This window comes from Charadrius vociferus, unplaced genomic scaffold (assembly GCF_000708025.1).
Source record: "Charadrius vociferus isolate BGI_N301 unplaced genomic scaffold, ASM70802v2 scaffold329, whole genome shotgun sequence".
NCBI classification, from domain to species: domain Eukaryota; kingdom Metazoa; phylum Chordata; class Aves; order Charadriiformes; family Charadriidae; genus Charadrius; species Charadrius vociferus.
The window spans coordinates 1,509,667-1,534,450 of record NW_009649982.1 but is presented as its reverse complement, the minus strand read 5'-3'; the positions used below and the strand labels follow the sequence as shown (position 1 = coordinate 1,534,450).

General features: G+C 38.3%; 1 protein-coding gene across 1 annotated transcript; it reads left to right on the top strand.

Moving 5' to 3' along the window:
* Positions 1 to 7,513: 7,513 nt before the first annotated feature.
* TOMM70A (translocase of outer mitochondrial membrane 70 homolog A (S. cerevisiae)) lies at positions 7,514 to 21,918 on the top strand. The gene is made up of 13 exons (XM_009891653.1): positions 7,514 to 7,560; positions 8,281 to 8,353; positions 8,429 to 8,602; positions 9,864 to 9,990; positions 12,538 to 12,647; positions 14,488 to 14,636; positions 15,794 to 16,001; positions 16,631 to 16,765; positions 17,948 to 18,055; positions 18,769 to 18,885; positions 19,729 to 19,826; positions 20,346 to 20,468; positions 21,472 to 21,918. Exons 1-13 carry the CDS (start codon positions 7,514 to 7,516, stop codon positions 21,623 to 21,625), a joined length of 1,623 nt encoding a protein of 540 aa, XP_009889955.1. The 3' UTR covers positions 21,626 to 21,918.
* Positions 21,919 to 24,784: the final 2,866 nt, after the last annotated feature.

The following is a 24,784-nucleotide window of genomic DNA, read 5'->3' as shown; positions in this document are numbered from 1 at the left end:
AAAGAGCCACGCCGCAGCCGGTGCGCTGGCTGGGGCGGCCTCCTCGTGCGCGGCGTAAAGCGGCCGGGAGGGAGGTCGAGGCCCGTGTAACCGCGGCGGGCGGGGCACCCGGCAGCCGGTTAAACGCTCACGGCTTGCTCCTCGTCGCGCTGCCGTTGGCAGTGGTCTGTTGGGAGTGCGGGTGTTTGGAAAAGTGGGTTGTGGAACGTATCTTGGCATGAGGTGGGCATCAGGCAGGTGAGTGTGGGTCTGACTGCGCTGCTGTCAGGTGAGTGTACTTCTGCTTCCGCGGTGGGGAGTAGCTACAAGTAAGTTGCTTTCAGGAATAGTATTTTGAAAAGGCAGTCTGTGATCTGTTGCACCTTAGCCTGAGATGCTGGATACAGCAGAGTGGAAAGAAAACACAATTAAAATCTTTTTAAAATGAAATATTTTCCATGAAAATACAAAAGGCATACAGTTCAAGCGACTGAGGCTTCAGAGTAGAGTTTGCCTCAATAGATATGCTTTCAAAACTTACATTTATCCTGTTGCAAGTTAGCATTCTGAGAATTTTCTGGTAAAATGGTCTATACAAAATTTGAAGGACAGCATGGAAAATCAGAGTCCAGATGAGATCCGTGATTCTCTGATATATCTGTACGTGGAAAAATGCCTCTAAGATGCACGTTCTACACATCTGCAGTCACAGATGTATCGTGATGGTCATGTTGTATTGCTGAGGTGAGATTACAGTTGAGAAGCATGTTTGAAGTGGTGAATTTGGTAAACTGATTGGCTTTGATAAGAAAATCCCATTAAGGTATTCCTGCATTTTCTTCTATTCTTGTGTACCAGCTGAAGTGCTCTGAACTGTCAGACCACGGTTTAAACTTCCTGTCTGAAATGATCAGGAGAGAAAAAAAAACAACTTCGGGAGATTGGAAAAGGTCAGTTTTAACCTTGAGCATTTCAGTGATGAAGATTAGTGTTAAGCGAGTGGGCGGGCAGTGGCAGAAACGAATGGGAGTGGTGAGGAGGGTGGCAACTTCCATAGCTGGTGAATCATAGGTATCCTCAGGCGCTAGCAAGCTGCAAAACCTATACTGGACCTGGAGGCAGTTACTTAAAAATGCATTGATGTGTTCCTTCACAGGCAACAGTACTGAGCAAGTAGTGTACAGAGGACAAATTCAGACTTTGTTTACTGTGGTAACTTTGGCTTGTGGCTGCAAACAGCATCTGGCATATTTATGGCAGTGTGCTTGCTACGTGTGAGCTCTGGTTTGCAGGCTGCTCGTGGCCTTTGTGTAGCTACAGTGACTTCGCTGTTAGTATGTTAACTCAGGATTTCTTGATTGTGTTTCTGGATTGCAGCATATAGCATTGGGTGGTTTGTAGTCATTCTGTAGTTGCACTTGAAGCAAGCTCTTAAAACATTTAAAACCCTTATATAGCACTTGATGTAAAATATTGCATGTCTAGCTCTTTTGGAGTGCTCCATAAATCAAATTACTGGAAGACTATGCATTAAAGAATAAGTGTATGGTTGAGTGGTATGGTCTAGAGTTCCTTGAAGAATGTCATTGCTTACTGTAAAGAAATGAGGGATGTTATTTAGGAAAACTATAGAAGATGGTATCAGATTTGCCTGATTACATGAGGCAATTGTCCAGCTGGTCAAAATATGGCTGCAGTAGCAAAATTAATGTGGCTGCAGGTTCCCTTGACTGCTTTATGTGTGTCAGGAGGATTGTCTTCCTGGTCCTCATATCCATAGAGTTGATGCCACGTAGATTTCATGTTTTCATATGTATTTTATTAGTTATGGATATTGTTGAAAATGTAGCCATTGCAGATGTTTTACTTCTTAACTACCTGCATTGCATTGATCTGCCTTTCTAATGCAGTGAGGTTTTTTTTTTTTAAACTCAGTCAGATTTTAAATACAAATCTGTACAGGGAGTAAGAGCTAATAATTCATTTCACAGTTTAAACACAAGAGAGAAGTCTTTTAGAAAACACATAGGTCAGTAGTGAATGGGCTACCAACAGTTCTGTGTGCATGTGAGGTAACTTACTCTTTTACTCATAATTGTTACTTGGGACTCAGACTTATTTGTGCATTTCACTAAATCAGCTTTTGTATCCCTTTGATACTCTGTTCGCTGTTTCTGAAGACATTATTTTGAATTTTTTTGTTCTTTGAAAATATCTCAGGTCTAAAATCTTCATTGTTCTTTATTCAGATTTCTTACTGTTCTGCATGCAGTTCAAGCTTTACTTTTACCTGCTGCAGAGGCCTCGCACTTTTTCCCCAGGCTGTGTCTGCACTAAAGGATTCTCCTGGCATAGAGGCACTGGCCAAGTGTGTGATCTGTGATTGACGTTGTGTTGGCAGAAGCCCTTAGCATAGGTGCTATATCTGGAAAAGCTGAACTACTTCTGAGATTCCTTCTCCTGTAAGCACAGCTTCCCAAGAGTACAGTAAGCTGGTGTTCTTGGACCAGTTAAGTGCCGATGATAAAACAACATCTATGGATGACTCGAAGGCCAGGAAGTCAAATTGCATCTGTTAATTACAGAAGTTGTTATTATTTCTTATAATTTAGTTGGAATGTGTTTTAGTTACTCAGTAACAGCAGTTGCTTTTTATGTGCTCTCTTAGTTTGTAGGGAATGTTGTATAACTTAAATATGTTGGAGAAGTAAACTGCTTTGCATTTTTTGCATTAATTGATACCCAGTTGAAAATTTATTTTTTTTACTTATTCCATGATAACTTCTTAGCAAGTTTATACTCTCCTTGTCTGACAGAGGCAAGCACTGGTTAGTCAGTGAGGTAATGTGTTGGTTGCTTCAGTATTTTTCTCTCTAAGTTAAAATCACTTCCTTTCACAAGTCTGTGATAGTCCAAATCTCACTCCTTACCTCTTTCAGCCGGCTTGTAGGCAAACCCTTGGTTTTGGTATGTGAGGAAACATTGAGCAGAGGTTCTTGAGTTGTTCAGTCAGCTGTGTGGCAATGTGTATTGCAGACAAATCCGTTTGGGTCCACAGCAGTTCAGTGTCTTCGCATGTTTTCTTCTGAACTGGATACAGTCACTTGAGTGCAGTGGTGAGTGAACGTGGCCAAACTCCTTGGCTTGTGTGGTGTCACGTATTGGGATCAACAGCCAACTGTTATGGCTTCTTTCCAGTATTTATTTTAATAGCAATTTTGAATGTTGCCCATTTCACTGCTGTGACATTTAATCACTATATGAACAAATTAGTCCCCTTTGTCTAGATATATTTATATTGACACTTTTTCTGGATTTATCTAAGCAAAGTATGTAAAACATCATTTGTGTTGTACTGTGCATCTGTTGCCTAATAAATCTCACTATCAACCTACTGGAAGTCTTCTGTGTTTGATGCCAGCTGTAGTGGACAGGTGTAGAAACGTGTGTATAATAGCCGTAGAACAATTGTTAGACTCTCAGCAGCTCACGTGCAGCTCGCTTGTTTGTGGTAGGCGTGAACGGCAAACTGATTTGAAAGGAAGGTGACTGATGGAAAATGTTGGCAAATTGTACTGTAAATTTGAGCTTAATTATTTCTAACTATAATACCTCCTTGCTTGCGCTCTGAATTCAAGTCTTAAGCTCACGTGGACATACTTTTTTCTCATAGTGTTTTTAGTGCTAAGGAGAAGCTTAAAACCATTTATACTTGGTTAATACCTTTCAGTATAGGTTTGAGATAAGACTTGAGATGAACATTAGTCAAAAAGAAGGAGGAAGGTAGGTATTCAGTAGCAGCAAGTATTCAGAAAACAACATTCTCTTTAGTGCCTCAACAAGAGGATCCTCTCACTTGGTGAAGAAAGAGGTCTAGACCAGGGCTTTTTTTGCAAGTTGATGAATTAAGATGGCTGAAACAGTAAGTCCCTCTCCATGTCATCTGTCAGACAAGGGCTCACGCAAATCCTTTTCAACCAAAAGAAAATGCTGAAACTCACTGCTCGTGCCTCTGTTGTGAATCACTGTTGTCATTGACTGGCAGCAAATTTCTTGTTCTGCAATCTCCCTCAAATATATAAACTTCTGAACTGCTAGTTCAACCATATTGGCATTACTGGAGGTTACCAAGCTTTATTATTCTCACAGCTGGCAGTCTCTTGCTGTTAAGTTGCTGTTGTTTGCATGAAATTTCTGAACGTTTTGTGAGGAAAGCACATTTGCCAAGGTTAAAGTAACAGTTAAGAAATTTTTGTCAGTGCTGTCTAGTCTTTAGACAGTTAGCAATCTGCTTGTTTAGTTACCGAGATAACTGAGTGCTTCTCAAATACACAAGTGTCCTTTGGCTTAAACTCTGTTAGTGCTAGTGAACAGTTGCTGAAAGCAGTCCTAAGTATTGAGATGTTATTTTTTATGTAACTGCAGATAATTTCTGAGCCATTTGTTTATACTACCTTGGCCGGTAATTGATTATGAACTTCCATTCATTTTATTGAGCTGGTTTGCTTGTTGCACAGATTCTTTGAGTAGAAGATGACAAACTTTGAGTTTTTCTTGCTCTGTGTGGATCTTCACCTTAGGGACAAAAAATGTCCAGTGCACCACATAGAATGGCAGTGGGTCAGGTGAGGAGAAGCTGTGAAATTGGAAAGTAATGTCTAGAATTATTACATTTTCAAGAAATGGAAGAAGAAGTTGTGAGGTTTGTTGGTTACTGTGCATGAGGTACCTGAAGTTTGTTTGCATAATGAGTTTTGTATTTATGTCCATCTTTAATGTAGCAATTGAGAAGGACCGGAGGGTTGAGAAGCAGCAGCTTTAAAATTTCATCAGGGTTAAATCTAAGGCTTGACAAACTTTCAAAAACTGATCTTATGTTAAGAATTAATTTCTGTATTTTTATTTGTGCTGTTATGAAAAGGTATTGCAGCATATAAAGCGACATGAGTTCTTTAATACCTTTTTTTTTTGAAAAAACCAACACCCCCCTACCTCCCCAACAACAAAATCTCCAACAACAAATAACAAAAGCATACCAAAGCTAAAGAAGAGACTCATGAAATTTAGCTTTTTAGTGGATTTGGCTTCATCAGGTTATACTGCAGTTATTTAAGTTGAATATGTAATTTAAACAAATTTTCAAGCTTTTTTGAAAAGAAAAAACAAAACAAAACAAAAAACAACAAAACCCAAACCAAAAAGGTTATGAATATTCTTAAAAATTCCACAAAAGTAAAATGAAAGCTATATTTTTTGTTTTGTTCTGTCAGCTGATCAGTTATATACCAAAGCTGAAAATTAATCCAGTATTTTCTGCTATGTTTTCTGTGGTAGCAGAGTTTCATGATTGCTAAGAAAATAAATCTCATCAGGATCATTATTTAGAAAAGGTTTGAATTTGAAACATGGCATTGTGTTTTATAAGCATTTGGGCTTCAAGACATAGATACAATATTTTGTTATGTTTAATGCACAATTTCTGTACAGTCTGTGTGGGATTCATTTTCCATGGGTATGAGATGCTAAGGGACTTTATTTTTTCATGTAAGTCCTTATCAGAATGGGTTTATTGATGATACAGAGCTGTATCAGCCTTTGTGTTTAAAATGTTGGCCATTCAATTCAATGGTGTACGGTATGCATACTGCGGACTATAGCAGAACAGTGTGGCTAAGGTTGCAGGGATAAAGCATCTAAGAGCTAGGAGTCTAGTTGAAGGCAGCATAAACAAACAAACAAACAAAAAGTTGATTTCTTTCTTGCCATGCACATTATTGCTGCCTTTGTTACATGATAGCATCTTGTGCTCTAACTCCTGACTCTCTACCCCCAAATTTCTTGCACCATGCAGTGCTTGGGGCAGAGGGTAACCATATAGTTAGCATCTATTTGATGATTCATTTCTGTGTAATTGCTTGTGTGGTCTGTGGTCCTACTACTGTTATTCAAAGCTCACTGTGATAACACAGTTACTAACTTTAAGGGGTTTTCCTGTGGCATCATGCCCATACTTTCTAAAGCTTTTGGTCCCTGTTGCATGCACTTAGGCTTGTCTGAAGACTTCATGCTTCCCAAGAACCAGCAGAGGACCAGTGATAGCCCCAGAACTACAGATTTCTTCCTTCCAGTTACAGTTCTTGTCCCACACCTAACACTGGAGCAGCCATTACAGTCCTCATCTGTAGCATGTGTCTTTATGCAGGGACTGCGGTGCAGGGCTGTCAGAGTACAAAGAATGGAGATGGACTAGTCAGCCTGATGCGCATATTGGGGCGATGGATCCCTGGGCTAAAGGAATTGGCAGTGATCATAAAGTAGTAATCTAGTTGCAGTGTAGGCTTAATCTCTGCAGTTTTAAATAATTTTCAAACTGGGAACATAGTCTGAATGTTACAACATGGCCCACATCTTGTGTTTTTTGTTTTGTTACCAAGTAAATTGGAACAGTGCTGAATTTTGTAGATTATTTCACAAAGACCTTTCTAGTGGTGGTTGCTGTAGAAATTGCAGGAGGAAAAATTCAAGCTGACTTTCATGCATTTAAGTTTGTCTGCTGCATGTGCATAACCCTTCCCTTAGTTAAAAAAGAAGAGTTGTTGTATTGGGAGCTAAATTTAGGACATACTTGAAGTAAATGTAACCTTTTCAGACTTGCTTTGAGTTTTAAAGAAATGACTAATCAAATATACAGTTACTTGGCTCTCAGTAAAAACATTTGTACTCTAATTCTGGTTTGTGTATCCATAGAGTTACGGACACTGTATGTAAAGGGGTGAAGTTAAGAATCTTTTATCAACTTGAATTTAAATCATTAAAGAACAAAAATGTAAAAGCCCTGCAGATTATCTTGTTCTGTGAACAATGGAGATGGTGCAGATTGATTTCCTGTAAGCCCGGTGATTGGTGGCCGGTGAGAGAAGAGCTTTTCTGGCAGTAGGGATATATAAGAAATTCTCTCCCTTATATGGTTGCACTGGTAAGTCTCATCAGGAGAGTGCCTGTAGGATATTTCTATTCTATTTGGATGCCCATTTTTATGTAGGAACTAAGGCTGGCACCCATTGTCTGATTCTCTCGTGGTGTGACTAGAAACCAGGCCTTAAAAGAGAGGTTGTACAGCTACTCCTGGATTCCCTTCAGGTTTTCAGTTTTAAAAACCATTTAGATTCTAAAAATGACCAGACTGTCATGAAATGAGCAGACATCAAGGGAAGCAGTCTGGTGAAATGTAGAGGTGCTTTGAAGTTTGTCTTATAGCAGTCTGGGTGGTGTTTGACGCTGGCAGTGGATAGGGCGGGGAGAGGAGGCAGAAGTATGGTCAAAGAGCAGCATTGACAGTTACCAGCAAATCCTACATGATCTTTTCAGTGTGTGTGATTCAACAGGTGAGATGTGGTGAATCCTGCAGCTATTGTTTAAGGTATTACTGTCCCTGGTTTGTACTCTTTCCCTCCTCAGAGAGGTTGGTAGGATGGCATGTGTGCTCATACCTCTGTTCATTTCGGCCTGGTAGGTTAGTCTGAACTGCCCCAAAATGTTGATCCCTGAAGCTAGTCTGAAAGAGGAGCAGAAATCCAGAAGGTGAATGTTGGCATCTTTTGCAGCTTTGTATTTCTTGAATGTGAGTCATACCCCTTTGATAGAGAGGCTTTTTACATCTGGTTCCTTATAAACCACAACATTTGATAACTGATCTGTAAATCTAGGGGTTACAGGTAGCAATGTTGGTTTCTGCAGAAATGCAGATGGTCAACAGACAGTGGAGAACATAAAGATTCATTTAGCAACGTCACAAGCCAATTGGCAAAGTTTTCCATCCTCTGCTAAAAATGACAGACCACGATGGTCCAGCTTTTTGTAATAGCGGTTGGATGAAGCAGGTTGTGTGAAGCTGTAGAGGAGTTAGCGGTAAAGTTAGTTAATTTGTCTAGTGTATGGAAGGCAGAACATCTTTCTCTTCCCTGCAGGTTTTATTTGTCTTGCTCATTAGGTCTTTGTGGAAAGCGTTTTCCATATTTAATTCATAATGTGCTAAGTCAGTTTTGGTCTTATAGGCTATATGTATTTCAGTAAGAAATTTTTCCTATTTTAATTGCTTAGACGGCTTTGTTATCTTCACATATTTGGTCTTTGGAGAAATAAGATCTCATTGGTTCTTCTGATCACCAGTCATGTGAGATCAAAACCTGTTTAGCTTTCGAAAGAGAAATCACTGCATTGTTTAAACCATTGTAGTGAATCTTTTGAAAAGTTTGTCTCCTATCTGATATACTTGTAAAAATATCTGTTGTGTTTTTCCAGGAAGTGGAAGGAGGGAGATTTTCACAAGTCTAAGCTAGAGTTTACCACTCAGATTCATTTTAGGTCTTTGAAGGTCAGCCCTTAAGTGCGTAGCTTGCATGCGGTGATGCTTTTCTTATTTGAACTGACCCATCGCTTTCTTTTTCAGAGCCCCCTTGATAGAGCCCAAGCAGCCAAGAACAAAGGAAACAAATATTTTAAAGCAGGAAGATACGAGCAAGCTATTCAGTGTTACACTGAGGCTATTAGCCTGTGCCCTCCTGAGAAAAACCTTGATCTTTCTACCTTCTATCAAAATAGAGCAGCTGCCTATGAACAACTGGTAAGAAATTAAAGATAATTATGTGTTTACTTTAAAAAGTAAATTGTGTAGTTTGTCAGTTGTCCGCTGTAAGATCCCAGGTGGTGATATCTGCTGCCTGCACAACAGGATGCTGCTGCTGCTTGCAGCTGTTTTTTACTAGCTCATTATACTTCTGCGCATATAAATAAAATTATTTTCTGTTAACTATTCTCAGTCTATCTTACGTGATTCTTATGTGTTCCTTTCTTGTAAGACAAGGTTTTAATTTCTTATCCTTGGGAACAATTCTCTTGTATATAAGTTAATTTTGTTTCTCTCTACTAGAGTGTTTCTTTAACTGTTAGGTGAAAGGCCAAATATTTTGGAAGGATGCTACTTCAAAAATTAAACAAAAATCACAGAAATCCTACTAAAGCCTAAATTTTGCATATGTGGAAGTAACATTTAATTGATAGCTAAGTAGACTTGATATTAGTTTTGGAAGTCAACCAGTATTGTTTATTATGGTATCAGTCAATTTGCTTAAAAGGTCAAGTTGGTGAGCTGTATAAAAGAGTGAAAAAATTGGCTTTGTACAGTCTGAAGTATCAAGTGAGAGACTGTGTGATTAGGGGAATCTAGTCTTGAAATTTAGAGAAGAGATAGAACAGTTCTTGTATAATCAAATACTACTTGTAACACTAATCCATGCTGTAATGAATCCCAAATGTATGTATTCCTCTTTTTCAGTTATTGAAAAAGCCTGTTTTGATAATCAATTTTGCAGATAAATGGATTTTAAGTTCTTAACACCCTTGACAAGCTCTATTCCTACATATTCATTTATTATCCCTTTGTAGTAACACAGTGCAGTAAACTGAAATATTTTTTTTTAAGAAGCGTTTTAGCACTTTGTTGAACTTGTTTGTTGGTTTTCATTATGTTTTCATCTTTTTTTTCCTATTTGTTTTGTACCAGTCTTTCAGTCCCAATGTTACCTCCTGCAAGCATTTCGCATCAACTCATTATCTTCTCCCATATGCTTTTGTACAACTGTCTGGTTTCATTTTTCTGTAGGAATTCCTTTTCTGTTTTGTGGCTCTTCTGGTGCAGGTGGCTTCCAGTGGTGCCTGGCAGTTTCTTACTGAGAAACTTGCAGAAATAGAAGCAAGCAGGTAGAACCAGAGCCCTGGGAACTGCAACTACTGTTAGGTGGGCATGACCCTGGAGTTGGTCGTGGAAAGCTAATATAATGCAGCTGAGTAGGGCCTCTCTCATTGTGGTGTTTTTCTACCCGCAGCAAAAATGGACAGAAGTGGCACAAGACTGCACAAAGGCTGTTGAGCTTAATCCTAAGTATGTAAAAGCTCTCTTCAGACGTGCAAAGGCTCATGAGAAGCTAGACAATAAGAAGGAATGTTTAGAAGGTGAGTGCCTCTTGATGTGTATACTAAAACTGGATTAGCTCAGGCGCTTTGGAGATGATAACTTCTGGGATTGTTTTGTTTTTACTTCTGTAACTACAGTAATACAGAATTATTTATTTAAACCCCTTCATAGCTACTGCAAATACATTTTCTTCTCTTGTAAGAAGAAACTTTTTACCATTTTTCAAGCTGTCATCTGCTTATATTTGAAATAGCTGCTGAGAAATTAATGTTACTTTAGCCACTCAAGGTGTTCTTTTTCCAAGAAACTCCATAAACTTTAGAATAGAATTCATCTAACGTGCTGAGCAGATAACCCAGACAACAGTCATTCTACTTACATACAGTGAACACACTTTCTTCCCTGTTTGTTTTAGATAAATGGTGCTACTACAGAAAACAAGGTGTTTTTGCAGGTGGAGATACATGGTCAGAAACAAGAACATTAGTCATTTAAATGCATTTGGCAGATATGAAAGGGAAAAGAGCTTCAGCAGCATTTTGTTCTGATGTATAACTGTTATGAAAATTGGAACGGATTTAACCTTTTTTTTTTTTTTTTAATATTAATACTGTGTATTTGGCAGAAACTACTGTTGTCAAATCCTTCCAAATACTGTTCCTAACAGAATACATTTTGAACTGTGAGGAAGATGTGACTGAGAAGCCAGGAAAATTAAGGAGAACTAAGATCAAGTGTGTTGTCTGAGAGCCCTTTTGAACTAAGGGAAACTGCTTGAAAGGATCCATTTAAATTTCATCAAGTGAAATCTCCTGCTGATGTAATTTTAAAATGCAAATGAAATTTTCAGTTGCACTCATTATCAAAGAAGGACAGAAAATAAGGCAAGGCTCTGACTGGCAAATCTGTTAAACTAGTTTCATTATGCGTAACAGCTAAGAATTAGGTCTGCTAAATTAGAAGGTAAATAAGGTGTAGAAATTTTATTTATCTATCTATTTATTTATCTGCTGACAGAATGCCTTTCTGCCCTGTAAGACCATAGTGACTAGAAAAGGACTACTTAGATAATTTCTTGTAGACCGTTGCAATCACTAATTGACTAACTGCTGCATTTCCAGAGTGCTGTAATAAAATCTAAACCTCATGTAGTTGCGATAAACTGACTTAATAAAACCCCCAAGAAGGATTATGTCCCTGCCATATGAGGATAGCTTTTAAGTCTAACTCCTTTTTAATGTTAGTAGCAGTAATGTTTGTAGCGATTTCAGCCTTGATTTGTGTTTGATTTTTATCTTGCAGTTTTTTCAGATCTGAAAATTACTTGCTTTTTCTGAACTACACTGGTTTTCTAATACAATACTGCTTTTACCTGCCAACCACATATGGCCAGTAAAATTCCAGGAATTTTGTATGTCCATGTAGTGGAGGAAAGCAAAACCAAAAAATGCCACCCCACCCCACAAGAACACCTTCCTGCGGTGCATGGCAGTATAATTTGAGAAAATGTTGCTGGTTCACCCAAGTCCGCACATTAGTTTACAGCTGCCCACTTTGGGCAAAGCATGTCTGCTAAGGTCGTGTAGCACAGTATTACTGCACACTATCTTTCAGGCTCTTTCTGGGTGTAGTGTGTTTTCCTGGCAACTCCAATGTTCTTCTTGACCATGCCAGCCAGAGTTGCGGGGAGTTTCTGTATAAATGATGGCATAATAGTACTTATAGCAGTGTAGAATTACAACAACTATATTAAAACTCCAGGGTAAGTATACTTGCTTTTTCAAGTGTATTCAAACAATACACTGTTAGAATTTCAAGTCCAAACTCTGTCCATCTTCACTGATGTTTAAGCAAAAATTAAATAGGAAAATCAGGGGTAGTATTACATTAACTGCAGGATCCAGAGGAATAATTTTAACGTACCATAAGAGCGCATTTCACACTGCAAAGCATGACTCGGGCAGTAATGTGTTAACATTTGTGGAGGCTTCTATGTGTGAATGAAAGTGATGTGATATGGGCTAGCACTTAAAATAGGCCAGCAAGGTGTTTCTCTTAAACTTGCTCCATTCCAAAGTCACAGAGTGAGCAGAAAAATTTGAGAAGAAAATTTGAGAACATGGGAAGGTTTCTTAAACTGAGTAAGAAGCAAGATGTGATGGGACTGAATGCGAATTTTCAAAGTAAAAAATTGGGACCAGTCCCAGAAGAGAAGCTGTGTTAGCACTTTTAATGCACACATAATATGAATGTAATTGCTATCCTCAAAGTTTCAAAATTGTGAAAGTCCCTGCTGGAGGTATACATTTTCACTGTTCATCTAAGTGTGTTTGTCTCTAGATAAAAATAAATGTAATTTCTTTCATTCACTGTCAGAAAGTCCTTTTATGGCAAGGAGATCATTTTGGATACAAATTTGCATTTTGGAAAACACGGTACATACAGCAAACTGGAAACAGAGGCTTTTACCTTCAAACAGGACATGTATTAGATTGGTGGTGACTCATTGTAACAGTGGCACGTTTTAGTGTACTCCAGTGATTATCAATTTGTCTTTAATCTCACTTTTGTATGTTGTTTCCTAGATGTTACTGCAGTCTGCATTTTAGAAGCCTTCCAAAACCAGCAAAGTATGTTATTAGCTGATAAAGTTCTTAAACTTCTTGGAAAAGAAAAGGCCAAAGAGAAATACAAGGTAGGACTTGTGATATTGCTGACAAATTCTAATTTCACCTGACTAGTTGTTGAAATAGATTGTTGGTATTTTGTCAATTGTTGTATGCTAGTCACTGTCTTCATCTGCTGTAGTGTAAGAATTGACTTGAACGGTTTTGTACAAAGCTACTGTTGTACTGATGTTTTCCTTTGGGATCTGTCCAAAGTTTTTGAAACCTCAGCAGGGAAGAGAGGTCTGTTTCTAATGATTGTTTCCCTTTAATAATCAAATTTATTTTGACATTCAGGAGACACCCTAAGTTGGTGTGCTGCCCTACATGGGGCTTTTCTAGACTTGCAACATCATGGAAACAGGATATGTTGGAACGGCAGTAGCAAAATGTTCAGTTGCACGTCAGATGGTTGTGTTAGGTATGTGTGTTGAGATAGGAAGGTTTATAAGTAATAACTGAAAAAATGTTGGTTTCATGCATAATGAATGATGATTGAGGACTCTTCCCCCCAAGTTATTCTTGGTTTTATAAGTAGAAATTTCATGTAGGAAAGATAAAGTTGACAGCAGAATTCCTAAGTTTTAGAAATGAGTAAAATAATACTGCTTAAAGGTTGGGGATTTGTTTGTGTGGTGTTTTTTGTTGGGTCGGTTGGGGTTTTTTTGAAAAATACGAAAAGCAAAAAAGCGTTGCTTAAGAAAAAATGATGCAGTGCAAAGTCACATCTTTTTATTAGTGGTCAGACTTCCTGATTCAGCCATGAAAAATATGCCTTCATCTCCTAAATACCACAGATTATTTGTGGCATTCAGTTGCAGGCTGTTTCTGTTCCATTTTTGTAAAAAGGTGCTCATACTTGTACTTTTCTGTTTTGGCACTCAGATGTCTGCGTCAATGTTTGGAAACTGCAGAAAAGAGAACTATGGAAGTATTGGGGTAGCCAGGAGCAGTCATTTTAAGTGGCTGTAGGTTTACAAAAAAAGTTGCTATGGGCATTAAAACATTCTCACTTGTTATTAAAACATTCTTGCTTGTTTTTTATGATGATGGTTGAAGTACTGAAATTCATGTTGGTTTTGAGATGCTGAATTTCTTTCCTATAGAAACTTACATAAAGCTGTGGTATCAAGGTAACAAAAATGAATTGTGCTATTAGTGTGGTGGTGGTAGCATGATAAAATAGGTGTGCTTCAAATAGGTAGTATTATGGTATAACTTAAGACACTCAGAAGTGTGCATTCAGACTTTCCTTGCAGGAGACATTGAACTGTAATTCTTTTGTGCAGTGTTCGTTTTGAGCAAGAAATATCTTTAAGATTTTGTACCTGAGAGGTACTTCTGGGACTTCAAGTCAAATGTGTGGTATCTGGACCAAGCTCCACGTAGAATTAGGACATTGCCTCATTAGTCTTCATTGTAACGATAGACAGCAGCTTCTCTTGGACAAGTTAGACAAAAGGGCAAATTGCCATTCAGAATTTAAGCTTAAACTGCCAGCCTGCGTTTTTCACCCAATTCGGGCAGACACATACTGCTTTAGAACACCCACCCCAATGTCTTATGATATCCTAAGAGTCCTCATTTCTAACCACACATGCAGAAAGATACTATCACCCCCCTCGTTTGAATAGCTTCACTTTATTTCTACTGGTGATGGGTATTGTGTTGTGATCTGAAGCTTAAATAATCCCGAAATGTCAAAGTGTCAAATCAAAAATATCAGACTATCAAATGAGACAGTGGAAAGTCATACATTAGTTCTTTCATGAATTAATTTTTTTTTATAATCACATTTGTTTACCCATTTCCATATTTACCATCTGATCTTACCATCTAATGACTTGAAGTTACATTTCTCCATTTCAGAATCGTGAGCCTTTGATGCCCTCACCACAGTTCATTAAATCCTACTTCAGTTCTTTCACAGATGATATAATCTCCCAACCTTTGCTTAAGGGTGAGAAATCAGATGAAGATAAGGATAAGGAGGGAGAGGCTTCTGAAGTAAAAGAAAAGTGAGTACAGTACAGTTGGGAATTGTTTGGTATTGGAATTAAGTTGTCAGTGATTTTTGACATTCTGCTCAGTGTAACTTGCTGTTGGTTTTTGTAGTACCTGGCAAATTCTGTGGTAATAAAGTGAGCTTAAGAAATGAGAACAGTATTAAAAATGAAACTTTTATGAAAGCTGACTAGCTAGTTCCAAACTGGAGGTGGCTTTCATCCACTATACAGAGGAAGGATACTAAGATTGGGAAGATCTGCTGAATATTTACTACAGTACCATAATAAAGCTTAGGAGATTGGAGGACTGGATAGTGCTGAATGATGCTCCTGGAGAAAGGAATGTTTTATACTGAAGGAGAGTTTCTAAGAAAGAGAGCAAGTTAGTCTTTGGATTGGAAGGGAGAAGACAAGCTAGGAAAAGGGTCTCTGTTAATAAAACAATGAATTTACAGCAACTGAGGCCGACAGGTGTTTGATCTTTCTGGAACCAAATTGCACATAAATGAGAGGCTTGTTCTGACAAAGAAAAGCTTAGCTTTTTCGAGTTGAGTTTGAGCACCGCATCGATAGTACTTTAACTTACTATGCTGTTTTCCAGTTTATTTTTGGAAGATATTACTGCTGTCAGTATGACAACCATTGCATACAGCGTTGTGAACTTTTTTTTTTTTTTTAAAGTAAGATAGAATGTCCTGATCTACAGGCAGATTTGCTGAATCCAGGACACTTAGCTGAGGACAAAGCAGTGCTTACTGTATTTTTTGCTGCAAAATCCTTTCTTCCACACATAAACTGCACATTGCTAGGTTTAATGTTTTGCTTTTCTGACCTGGAATTTCATCCTAGACCTCTTGTTTTAAGGCAGAGATCATCACTGTTCTTAATGTGCAAACAAAATTTCAAGGGACAAATGAAGCTGAAGTTAAGAGCTTTAAAACATTTTTTCTTCTTTATTTCCAATGTAATTTGGGCATTTTTTTGTCGAAATTGTTTTCAGTCTGTGATGGCTCCATCCAGGAATATTTGTAACTTTACTTATAATGCTGGTGTTGTAACTGAGTATAGCAAAAGTTAGTACTTGTTACGATTTAATGAAAAGTCTGAATTGAAGTTGCAGTGTTCAGTAAATGCATGTATATATACAACTGTTCTTACATCATTTACAGCTCTGGCTATTTGAGAGCAAAACAATATATGGAAGAAGAGAACTATGACAAAATTATCAGTGAAAGCACAAAAGAAATTGAAGCAAAGGGAAAATACATGGCAGAAGCTTTGCTTCTGCGAGCTACTTTCTACTTACTTATTGGCAATGCAAATGCTGCCAAACCAGACCTGGATCAGGTCATCAGCATGGAAGATGCAAATGTGAAGGTAAGAATCTGTCACAACTGGATTGTAGTTTGGGTTGAGAAAATGTAGAAGTTAGATGATAAACTTGCAATATAGTTCAAGAGCTTGTTTTTCCAAGTTTTCACATACTTCAATGGGAGTGTTTGGTTTATTTACCATTTCGTCTTTTTATTCCTGACAAATTGTTTTTCAAGGGGTTGGGTTTTTTTGAGACAGCTGTGCTAAGCAGTACAAACTAAAGTACAGAGGAAGCTAAATGAATTGGAGGCTTATCCAGTCTGAAAAATCAGTTCATAAAAAAAAAAAGAGACAAAAATCAGAGGAAAAAGAAAAAGAAAAAAATTAATTGTACTTGCATATTGAACTACTTCAAAAAATACTGATATATTTGTAAGCATAGGGAACCTGTCTTCTAAAGGTTTTTTGGGGGGTTGAAAAGCCACTGAGATGGAAGCATAGGCTGACATATTTGAAATTAAGCAAGGGAGTTCGTTCATTTAGAGTCAATGTGAACTTTATTCCTGCTTAGAACGAATGAAATCTGTCAGTGGGAGAAACTAGTCAAATGAAAAATTTACTGTAATTGTAACAAAGCTTTACATCTGCAGGAATGTTGGAGTGGCTAATGCTTCTTTGAACTTTTTTTACAGCTCAGAGCTAATGCTCTGATCAAACGAGGAAGTATGTATATGCAGCAGCAGCAACCTCTGCTGTCCACTCAAGACTTTAACATGGCTGCTGATATTGACCCTCAGAATGCAGATGTTTACCACCATCGAGGACAAGTAAGAAACATTAGAGATTTTGTCCCAATACTTGAATATTTCAGTATATACTAAAAGAAAAATAAAGATCAGTACATCATTGGAAACACTTTGTACTGTTTGTGGCAGAAAAATGTCAACTCCTTCTTTGGAACTGTTGCGGAATAAACAGGCAGTCTAATCTGCAGGTTCAGGTCAGGCAGAAGCGGTTTATTTCTGTAGCTATAGGAAAGAACACAAAGCAACAGAGGTTCAGCCCTCTATCAATATGAATTCTGACTTAAAAGTACTAGGGCTTATATACATTTACAGCAGATATAAGCTGCTCTGTGAAGGGGCCTGATAGGGCAGAGCAGCATCTGCATACAAAGAAACTTTGTTACAGCAGATGTAACGTGTGTTGCTGATAAGTCAGCATCTGCAGCACTGCGGCCTAGACTTGTATCTCTTCAGTTCATCCCGCTCTGGCTTGTGACACTGCTGTGTCTGTGACTAATTTATAGGCCTAGAAGGGCCTGCTTCCACAAAGCTGTAATATAAAAGATGCTGAAAGAAAAAGGAAATACTACCGTATGCAGATAAGCTAAGTTGTGTCCATAAGGAAGAATTCCATGGATCAAGTGCCCTCTCTCCAGGAATTCGTTAGATCTCATTAGTGCTCAGAAATAAGAATGGCATTACATGTTGAAGGCAATCAAAGTTTTCTGCAGATTGAAAACTAATGTTTTACAGTAGCTTCACAGTGAAGTAAGAGAATGATGAAGTGAGCTCCACTCTTGGGGAGGAATAAGAATGTCAAAAAAAAAAAAAAAAAGGCTTGAAAAGCAAGCTGGGAGAGCCAAAATGTTTTGATATCCAAATAGTCCACAGGCATTAACTACAGCAAGACAAAGAGACTTGAGAAAATACGGCATAGTTTTGGAGACTGGACATAATGTTAAAGCAGTAATGGTAACAGACTAAAATGCAAGCATTCTCAGTTCCTTACATATGGACATTGCCTTTTTGTGCCCAAGGCCAAAGTTTCACTGGTGGCTCTGTTATTTTGTGGCAGTGCTTTTTAGTTACCGGTTTTAGAGGTTTCTAGGCAGTTCTAAAACTGAACTGGAGGCAATGTGAGTAACTGATGCTAACTGAATTAACATGTAAGTGTCTGAAGCGCACATTAAATACAGAAATAGGATTTTCTTTCATTCTGGCTAGCTGAAAATCCTGCTTGACCAAATTGAAGAGGCTGTGGAAGACTTTGATGAATGTATCCGATTGCGACCCGATTCTGCTTTGGCTCAAGCACAGAAATGTTTCGCCCTGGTAGGTAACATGCTGGTGTTTATCTGGGTGCCTTTTCTTTTTAGAGTTCTGGAAAACATACTGTGTTTCTCTGTTTTATTCCAATTTAATGGAAAAGTAGGACAGCAAGCATCTCAATATCTTTTAATAAGGTAAAGAATGCACAGTTTCTTTAGTTGGAGTAAGGGTTTGCTGCTTTCATTTTGCAATGTTTGTTATTCATACAGTAGGTCATCTTTGCTGTTTTGTGGTAGGGGAACAAAAATTGTTGCTCTAATTTTATCACAAAAAATTATTTAAATAAACCTTTAACATTGCTGAAAATTATCATCTTCAAGAAACTGGAAACAAACTATTTCAAGCTAGTACAATGCCTCCGCGTGCAGGAATCTTCTGAGGACAGCTTTGCATGGTGTGAACAAGGAGGAAATCTAGGCTTGGAATTTCTAGGCTTTTGAAATAGAGGGAGGTTATTGGCCTTATGGCTTCCTCCTTCACCCTTTCTTCTGTCCAAGTCCACTCTACCAGAGACTTGGATGCATTGTAGGTTCCTAAAGACAGATTTGGTAGGATATACAGGCATGTCATCTTGTGGAAGTGGTAATTGTTATGATGCGTGCACCTCTTGGGGAAGTGGGTAGAGACTTAATGAGGCGCTTTTTTTTGTGCTGTTTCATTTTTTTCCTTTTTTCTTTTTTTTTCCCTTTTTTTTTTTCTTTTTCTTTCTTGAATAGTACCGCCAAGCTTATACAGGAAATAATCCTTTGCCTGTGCAAGTAGCCATGAAAGGCTTTGAAGATGTCATAAAAAAATTTCCGAAGTGTGCTGAAGGCTATGCACTCTATGCTCAGGTACATTTTTCTCTCTCTTAAAGAAAATGCTGCATTTTCTTGCACCTTTTATCTTGGATAGCATACATTTCATCAAATAATATATGAAGATCTTTGAGAATAAGTTCTGAGATAACACATGCTGTCTTCAGTAAGCTACCTGAATTTATGGGTATGTGTGCTCTGGATAGAGGAAGTAGAGGGGAACTGGTGGATCAGAATGTAAGTGATGAGAGTCAGGGGTGGTTATTAGGAGACAGAGGTCAGGCATACGCTTCCCCTTGAATTCCTGCATGTGTGTGGCATCTCACTTGATGGACATCAGGGATTGTAATTTGGGAGTTAAATGTGTGGAACTAGGGTGACAGTTTCATTCTGCTACAAATGACATACAGTAGTTGAGCAGAGTTTAGTACAGATATTCAGAGTACACTTGTAACAGAGACTGTCATTTCTTCTCTAAGGAAATGTGCTGCTGGTTCTAGTGCAAAGCATGAGATGTTCCGATTTTAAGTAGGTAGGCAGTATGGATGCATTTCTTTATGAAAGAAGTACATTTGAAAAAGAAAGAAGTTGAGACTTGCAGGTACAGAGTTACTTGCAGTACACTTGTTATGTTGCTTGTGGATCTCCCATTATAGATGATACTGTGATCAGTAATTTTTACACTTAAAGCCTAGCAGCTTTCTTCTAAAAAGCCTCAATTCTGAAACTTAACTCTGGTAACTGGTGTGCCTGGCCTGCTTTACGATAAGACAGCTATATCCAATCTCACGTAGTCAATATAGTTTTAATTAGAATTAGCCTAGTGCGGAGTACATGTTTTGGTTGCATATTGATGTATAGGTTTCTGTTTTGATTCAGGCGCTAACTGATCAACAGCAGTTTGGCAAGGCTGATGAAATGTATGATAAATGCATTGACCTTGAGCCAGACAATGCCACTACATATGTTCATAAAGGGTATGTATTGAGTTTGCGATCTTTTTGGTCAAGAGCAGTTGCCACGTTTAGATAAATCAACCCTAATTGAATGTTTGTGTTTAGAAGCTTAGCCAGGAGAAATAACTATGTGAAAACAGCTTAGTGCTGTTATATGTATTTCTATAGTTTCTCTTGACTAAACTGTAAATAAGTTTCCGTAAAGTTTTATTAGTGTTCATTCCTAATTGAGTATCTACTTGAAGTATATGACTCTGACTTTAGTCCTGTTTAATTTAAACTTGGTGCTGAAGTTTTCTCTTTTGTCAAGCAACTTGTATCAAGTTGTCTTGAGAGGAATTTATCTTTAGACTCATTAAGCTGAAAACATGGCTTATTGAAAGTGACTTTCACATATACATTTTTTTTAAAAGCAGTGAAGTTACTGTCATCCTTGCATTAGAAATTGTGAATATTTGGGATCTCTTTTTTTGACTTAAATGATCTTAGTTATGGGAGGAGTATGTGAAATTTGTTCTAAATTTTCTCTTTCTCTTCCAGTTTACTTCAGCTCCAGTGGAAGCAAGATTTAGACAAAGGGTTAGAACTCATAAGCAAGGCCATTGAAATTGATAACAAATGTGATTTTGCATATGAAACCATGGGAACGATTGAAGTGCAAAGGTAGTGTTCAATTGCAGCGTTAAGAGTTCTTAGTTACTTTTGAAATTAAAGCAGTCCTTTAGATTTCCCCATGGATCTTACGCTTTTCATAAGATCGTCTCCCCAGTGCTGTGCGAGGTCAGCTCTTACCCGAAGTCCTGATTTCTGTTCTGTAATTGTTAGGGAAGGCTTTCCTTTCTCTGGGGCATAATTTTGCTTTACGATGTGATGAGTTCCCATGTTCACCTATTTCATACTTTCTGGACAACATGCAGATGAGTCTGTGCATGTTTAAATACATTCCTTCAGCATTTAAAGTGACTTCCTTAATTATTACTCAGCTTCCTGTGTTTTTAATGTAGTCAGTAAACATATCTTACTGGACCTTTTGTACTGAGGATCCTGAGCTATACTCTGAAGCCTGACCATTTGGGTTTAATGCCAACATGATTGCAGTTTCCAAGCTCACAGGGTAAAGAGGAAAGACTAATGCACTATTCTGTAACCATGCATCGTTTTACAATTGGGCAAAAACTTGGGGTGTAGCTGAGAGTATAGTAGGGTCTTTTTTTACATGTCTAGTCCATCAAAAAGGCAGACAGTTAAACTGTTGCCATAAGAAATTTTACAAACATTTCCTATTTAAATAATGTGAGCTCTTGTCTTTGCTAGTTTTAGTCTTAAGTATACAAACTCTTTTCAAGAGAGATGAGAGTTAATTAAATTGTCCCAGCATTATCTTTGTAGGAAACTTGGTGTCCTGTGGAGAACACTTTATCCCCCACTGCAATCCATGGGGGCTCTCAAGAGGAAGGCTGTAAAACAGCTGTCTTAGTTGCTTAGGCTTGGTAACAGCTCCTCTCAGTTTGCTCATCATCATCACAAGTTCTCGTGGTAGTTCCTCCCAGAGTCCTTTTAAGCTGTTAGTAGTAGAGACCATAAGTCCTGAAGGAAAAAAAGATGCTGTAGAGATGAAGAGATTGCTTTGCCAGTCTTAATTTGACTGCATTTTGGTTTATTTCAGAGGTAATCTGGATAAAGCCATTGAAATGTTCAACAAAGCTATCAACCTGGCCAAATCTGAAATGGAGATGGCCCACCTCTACTCGCTGTGTGATGCTGCCTATGCCCAGACAGAAGTTGCAAAGAAGTATGGATTGAAACCACCAACACTGTAAAGAAATGAGGAGGAAATGACCTTCTAAAGTGAAGTTGCCCACTTCAGCCAGCCCTAAAGACGCTGTTGCAGACCATGTTGAATGGTGGAACTTAGTTTTTTCCCGTTCATGGTGTTGTCATTTGCTACATCTGTTAAATGTTTAGGTGTTGTGGGAGTGGTTGTTCAAGGAAGTATGCAGTGTTGCATCTTGTTCCTTCTGCAGCAAAAACCTTGAAGCGTGTTAAGGGAAATAAAAGTTGCAGGGGAACAAAAGGAAGATATTTTGGCCATGCAAATAAAAACTTCACATTGGTTATTTGGGGTGATTATGTTGTGGGCGATTTTTGCTTTATCAAACAATACTACAGCATGTGGGGTTTTTTTCCTGTTGATTTTAAAGGTAATACTAGTCAGTGCTGTAAAATAGGTTTCTTTTTTATATGCAATTAATCCTTGAGGGTTGATTTTAATTTTGCAAAAAGGAAAAAAATTAATTTTCAAACTGTTTAATAATAGAGGGTTTTTTTAAGTCAGTAGATGTGGAGAGAATCCCTGTAAATATATGCAAGCATGTACAATCTTCCCTTAAAGCCCCTCCCACCCTCTGCATAACTTCCTTAGAAATAGTCCTGTGGCAGCTATTAGGGAATTAATTTGATAGTCCTTCTCCTCACCCCAGAAAGCCCTAGTGTACTGTATAGGAGAGCTAGTACAAAGGTGGGCTGGGGAAAGAGGTCGGCTAACACTGCTTCAGTGTAGGCTTTACTGGAAGAAAGGCTGTGTTCCTGTGCAGCAGTCCTTACTTGAATGTCACAGGAAATTGTTCTGAAGGGTTCAGAGGGACTTTCAAGAACAGAAAGCACTGCTGGGAGTAGAGCTGCCAAGGTAGGGTCATGCTTGCGTATAATCTTTGTAATCTCTGATGCTCTTGCTTAAATGTAACAGCTAATAGACTGTCTAAATTCTCCTCAGTCTCTAGAGGCTGCGGCGTTCTGATCTGTTCCTTGTAATAGCCCTTTGCAGGATTAAGTGAGAGAAGGAACAAAGCATAGGCTAAAACTTCAAATAATGGATTTAGAATCTGTGCTGGTTTCCTTGTTCTTTAGACCATATCTTGTCCAAGATTACAAATACTGTAGGAAGGAAGCAATTGTTCTGCAAATAGCAGATTGGCAAGTTATTAAATACTAATATAAACGGTCTTCCTCTAGCTAGGAACTTCATAGAGGGCTTTCTTTAGTCAGTCCATCTTGCTTCTCCCTGGATTGATGTGGCTGGATAAACCTCATGCAAATACTTAATTGATGTAGCTTAATTTACCATACACTAATCTGGGCTTCTTTCCATCCTGAAATCATAGATTTGCTTGTGCTGAATTGTCTAATGTGTTTCATCTCTTAAAGAAATTTACTGTGCTGTGGTCAAACTGTCTTGTTGTCTAGTCGTGCCACCATATAGCAGCAGCTTGTGTTTTCAACTTGACCTTCCTTTCTCCCAGCAGCTACAGTTGAGAATTCAAAGGGTGGAGAGTAGACATAAAGATCTAATAATTCTATTTTAGCTAGCTCAGTAGGTGATCTGAAATCATAGTGTTGGTGGAGAATTGAAGGCGTTGGAAGGTACTGGCAGCTTCTAAGGGCACTGCACATAACAAGTGTCAAATGTCTTGTGGGACTTCCAATCTCTGCATCAATTACCCGAGAACAAAAATATGCCAGACTGACTGATGCGACCTGTTCTCCCGAGGAGTCTTTATTCGCATGGCCTTATTTACATTGGCATTTTTTCCTCTTCACCCTACCTGTGCCCCCTTCCTTACCCCACCCAGTCAATTAAGGGAAAAAAGCATGTGCTGTTGAATACTAGCATTCCAAATCATCACAGACTTTTGCCTGTTCTTGAACTAGTTTGAAACTGCACTGAAAGGATGCATTGTCTGTAATTTTTTTTTTTTGTAAATGACGTATCACCTGTAAACTGAAAAAATAAATATTACCTTCAAGTATCTCTCTCTGACGTATAACAACAGGATTTGCTGAAAGTGTTCTCTGCAGTGGTGCTCTCTGTGCTTATTTGAGGTTGCTCTGAATCTAGGAAGAGCTAATGATGACTGACTCCCTGTCATGTTCTCTCACATCAACTTTCAAGAAAAAAAAAGAGGAGACATGAAATTAACAAAGCTTATCTCTGATGGCTTCCCTCACCCACAGAGGTATGATCGCAAGAGCTGCAGATTACAGGGTAAAGGAAATCCAGCTAGGAAAGCTGGGACTCGGAGTAGTTGACACCCTGTTATTTGTATGTGCAGAAGGATCCCTTTGGTGAAAGGGATTTTTTAGATGGCTGATGTAGTGTGCATGTGAACTTTGAGAAAAGCTTTCTTCAGTAGGGATTGAGAGCTGAAGTGAAACAAGTATTACTGCTTTAAAAAAAAAAAATAATTGTTGAAATAACGTAGGAAGCTAGTACTAAAGACTGGGATAAAACTGGTGTATCCTAGAGACTCTGGGAAGTTGCTTCTACACATGGTGGTCTTGCATCGTAATTCTGATCATGTAAAATCCCTGTTGTTCATGTAAGAGACAAGTTTGCTGGAATGGAGATTAGAAGTTGTGACCTGAATTACTAGGATTTAATTGCAAATTTAAAATGAAGAGGGAACTAATGTATACTAAGGACCTGTACGGTAACTTATTCTGGAACTATTAAGAGCAGCTTAGATGCAGCTTTAGCCAGGCTCCCCAACTGCAGTGGTAACAACACTGCCTGAAACAACAGGCCTTGCTCTTTTCTGCCATTTCTTAAAAATTAAACTCTTGCAGGCTGAAATTCTGGAGCTATTTCTGGCTGTTACTGGCTGGTTTTCTATACTTGCAGAATATTGGTGCATATGTATAATAGGGATACTTAAAGTGCCTGTTTTCTACCAATCAACACAGAGATTGAGTGTTGACTGCTTTAAGTAATATCTAGCTGAGAACTGATTGTGTACTTTCTTCATTGAAACCCCCCAAAATTCACAGTCCCGTTTGTATCATTTCTGAGTGGAGCACACTGGAGACCCCTAAATCATCTTACTAAAACAAGGTGCTTAGAAGTTGTCCTAACAGACTGAAGATGACTGAGCTGAGGTCACCAAAGTAGCTCACTACAGCTTTTCACCCCTTCTCTGCATTTG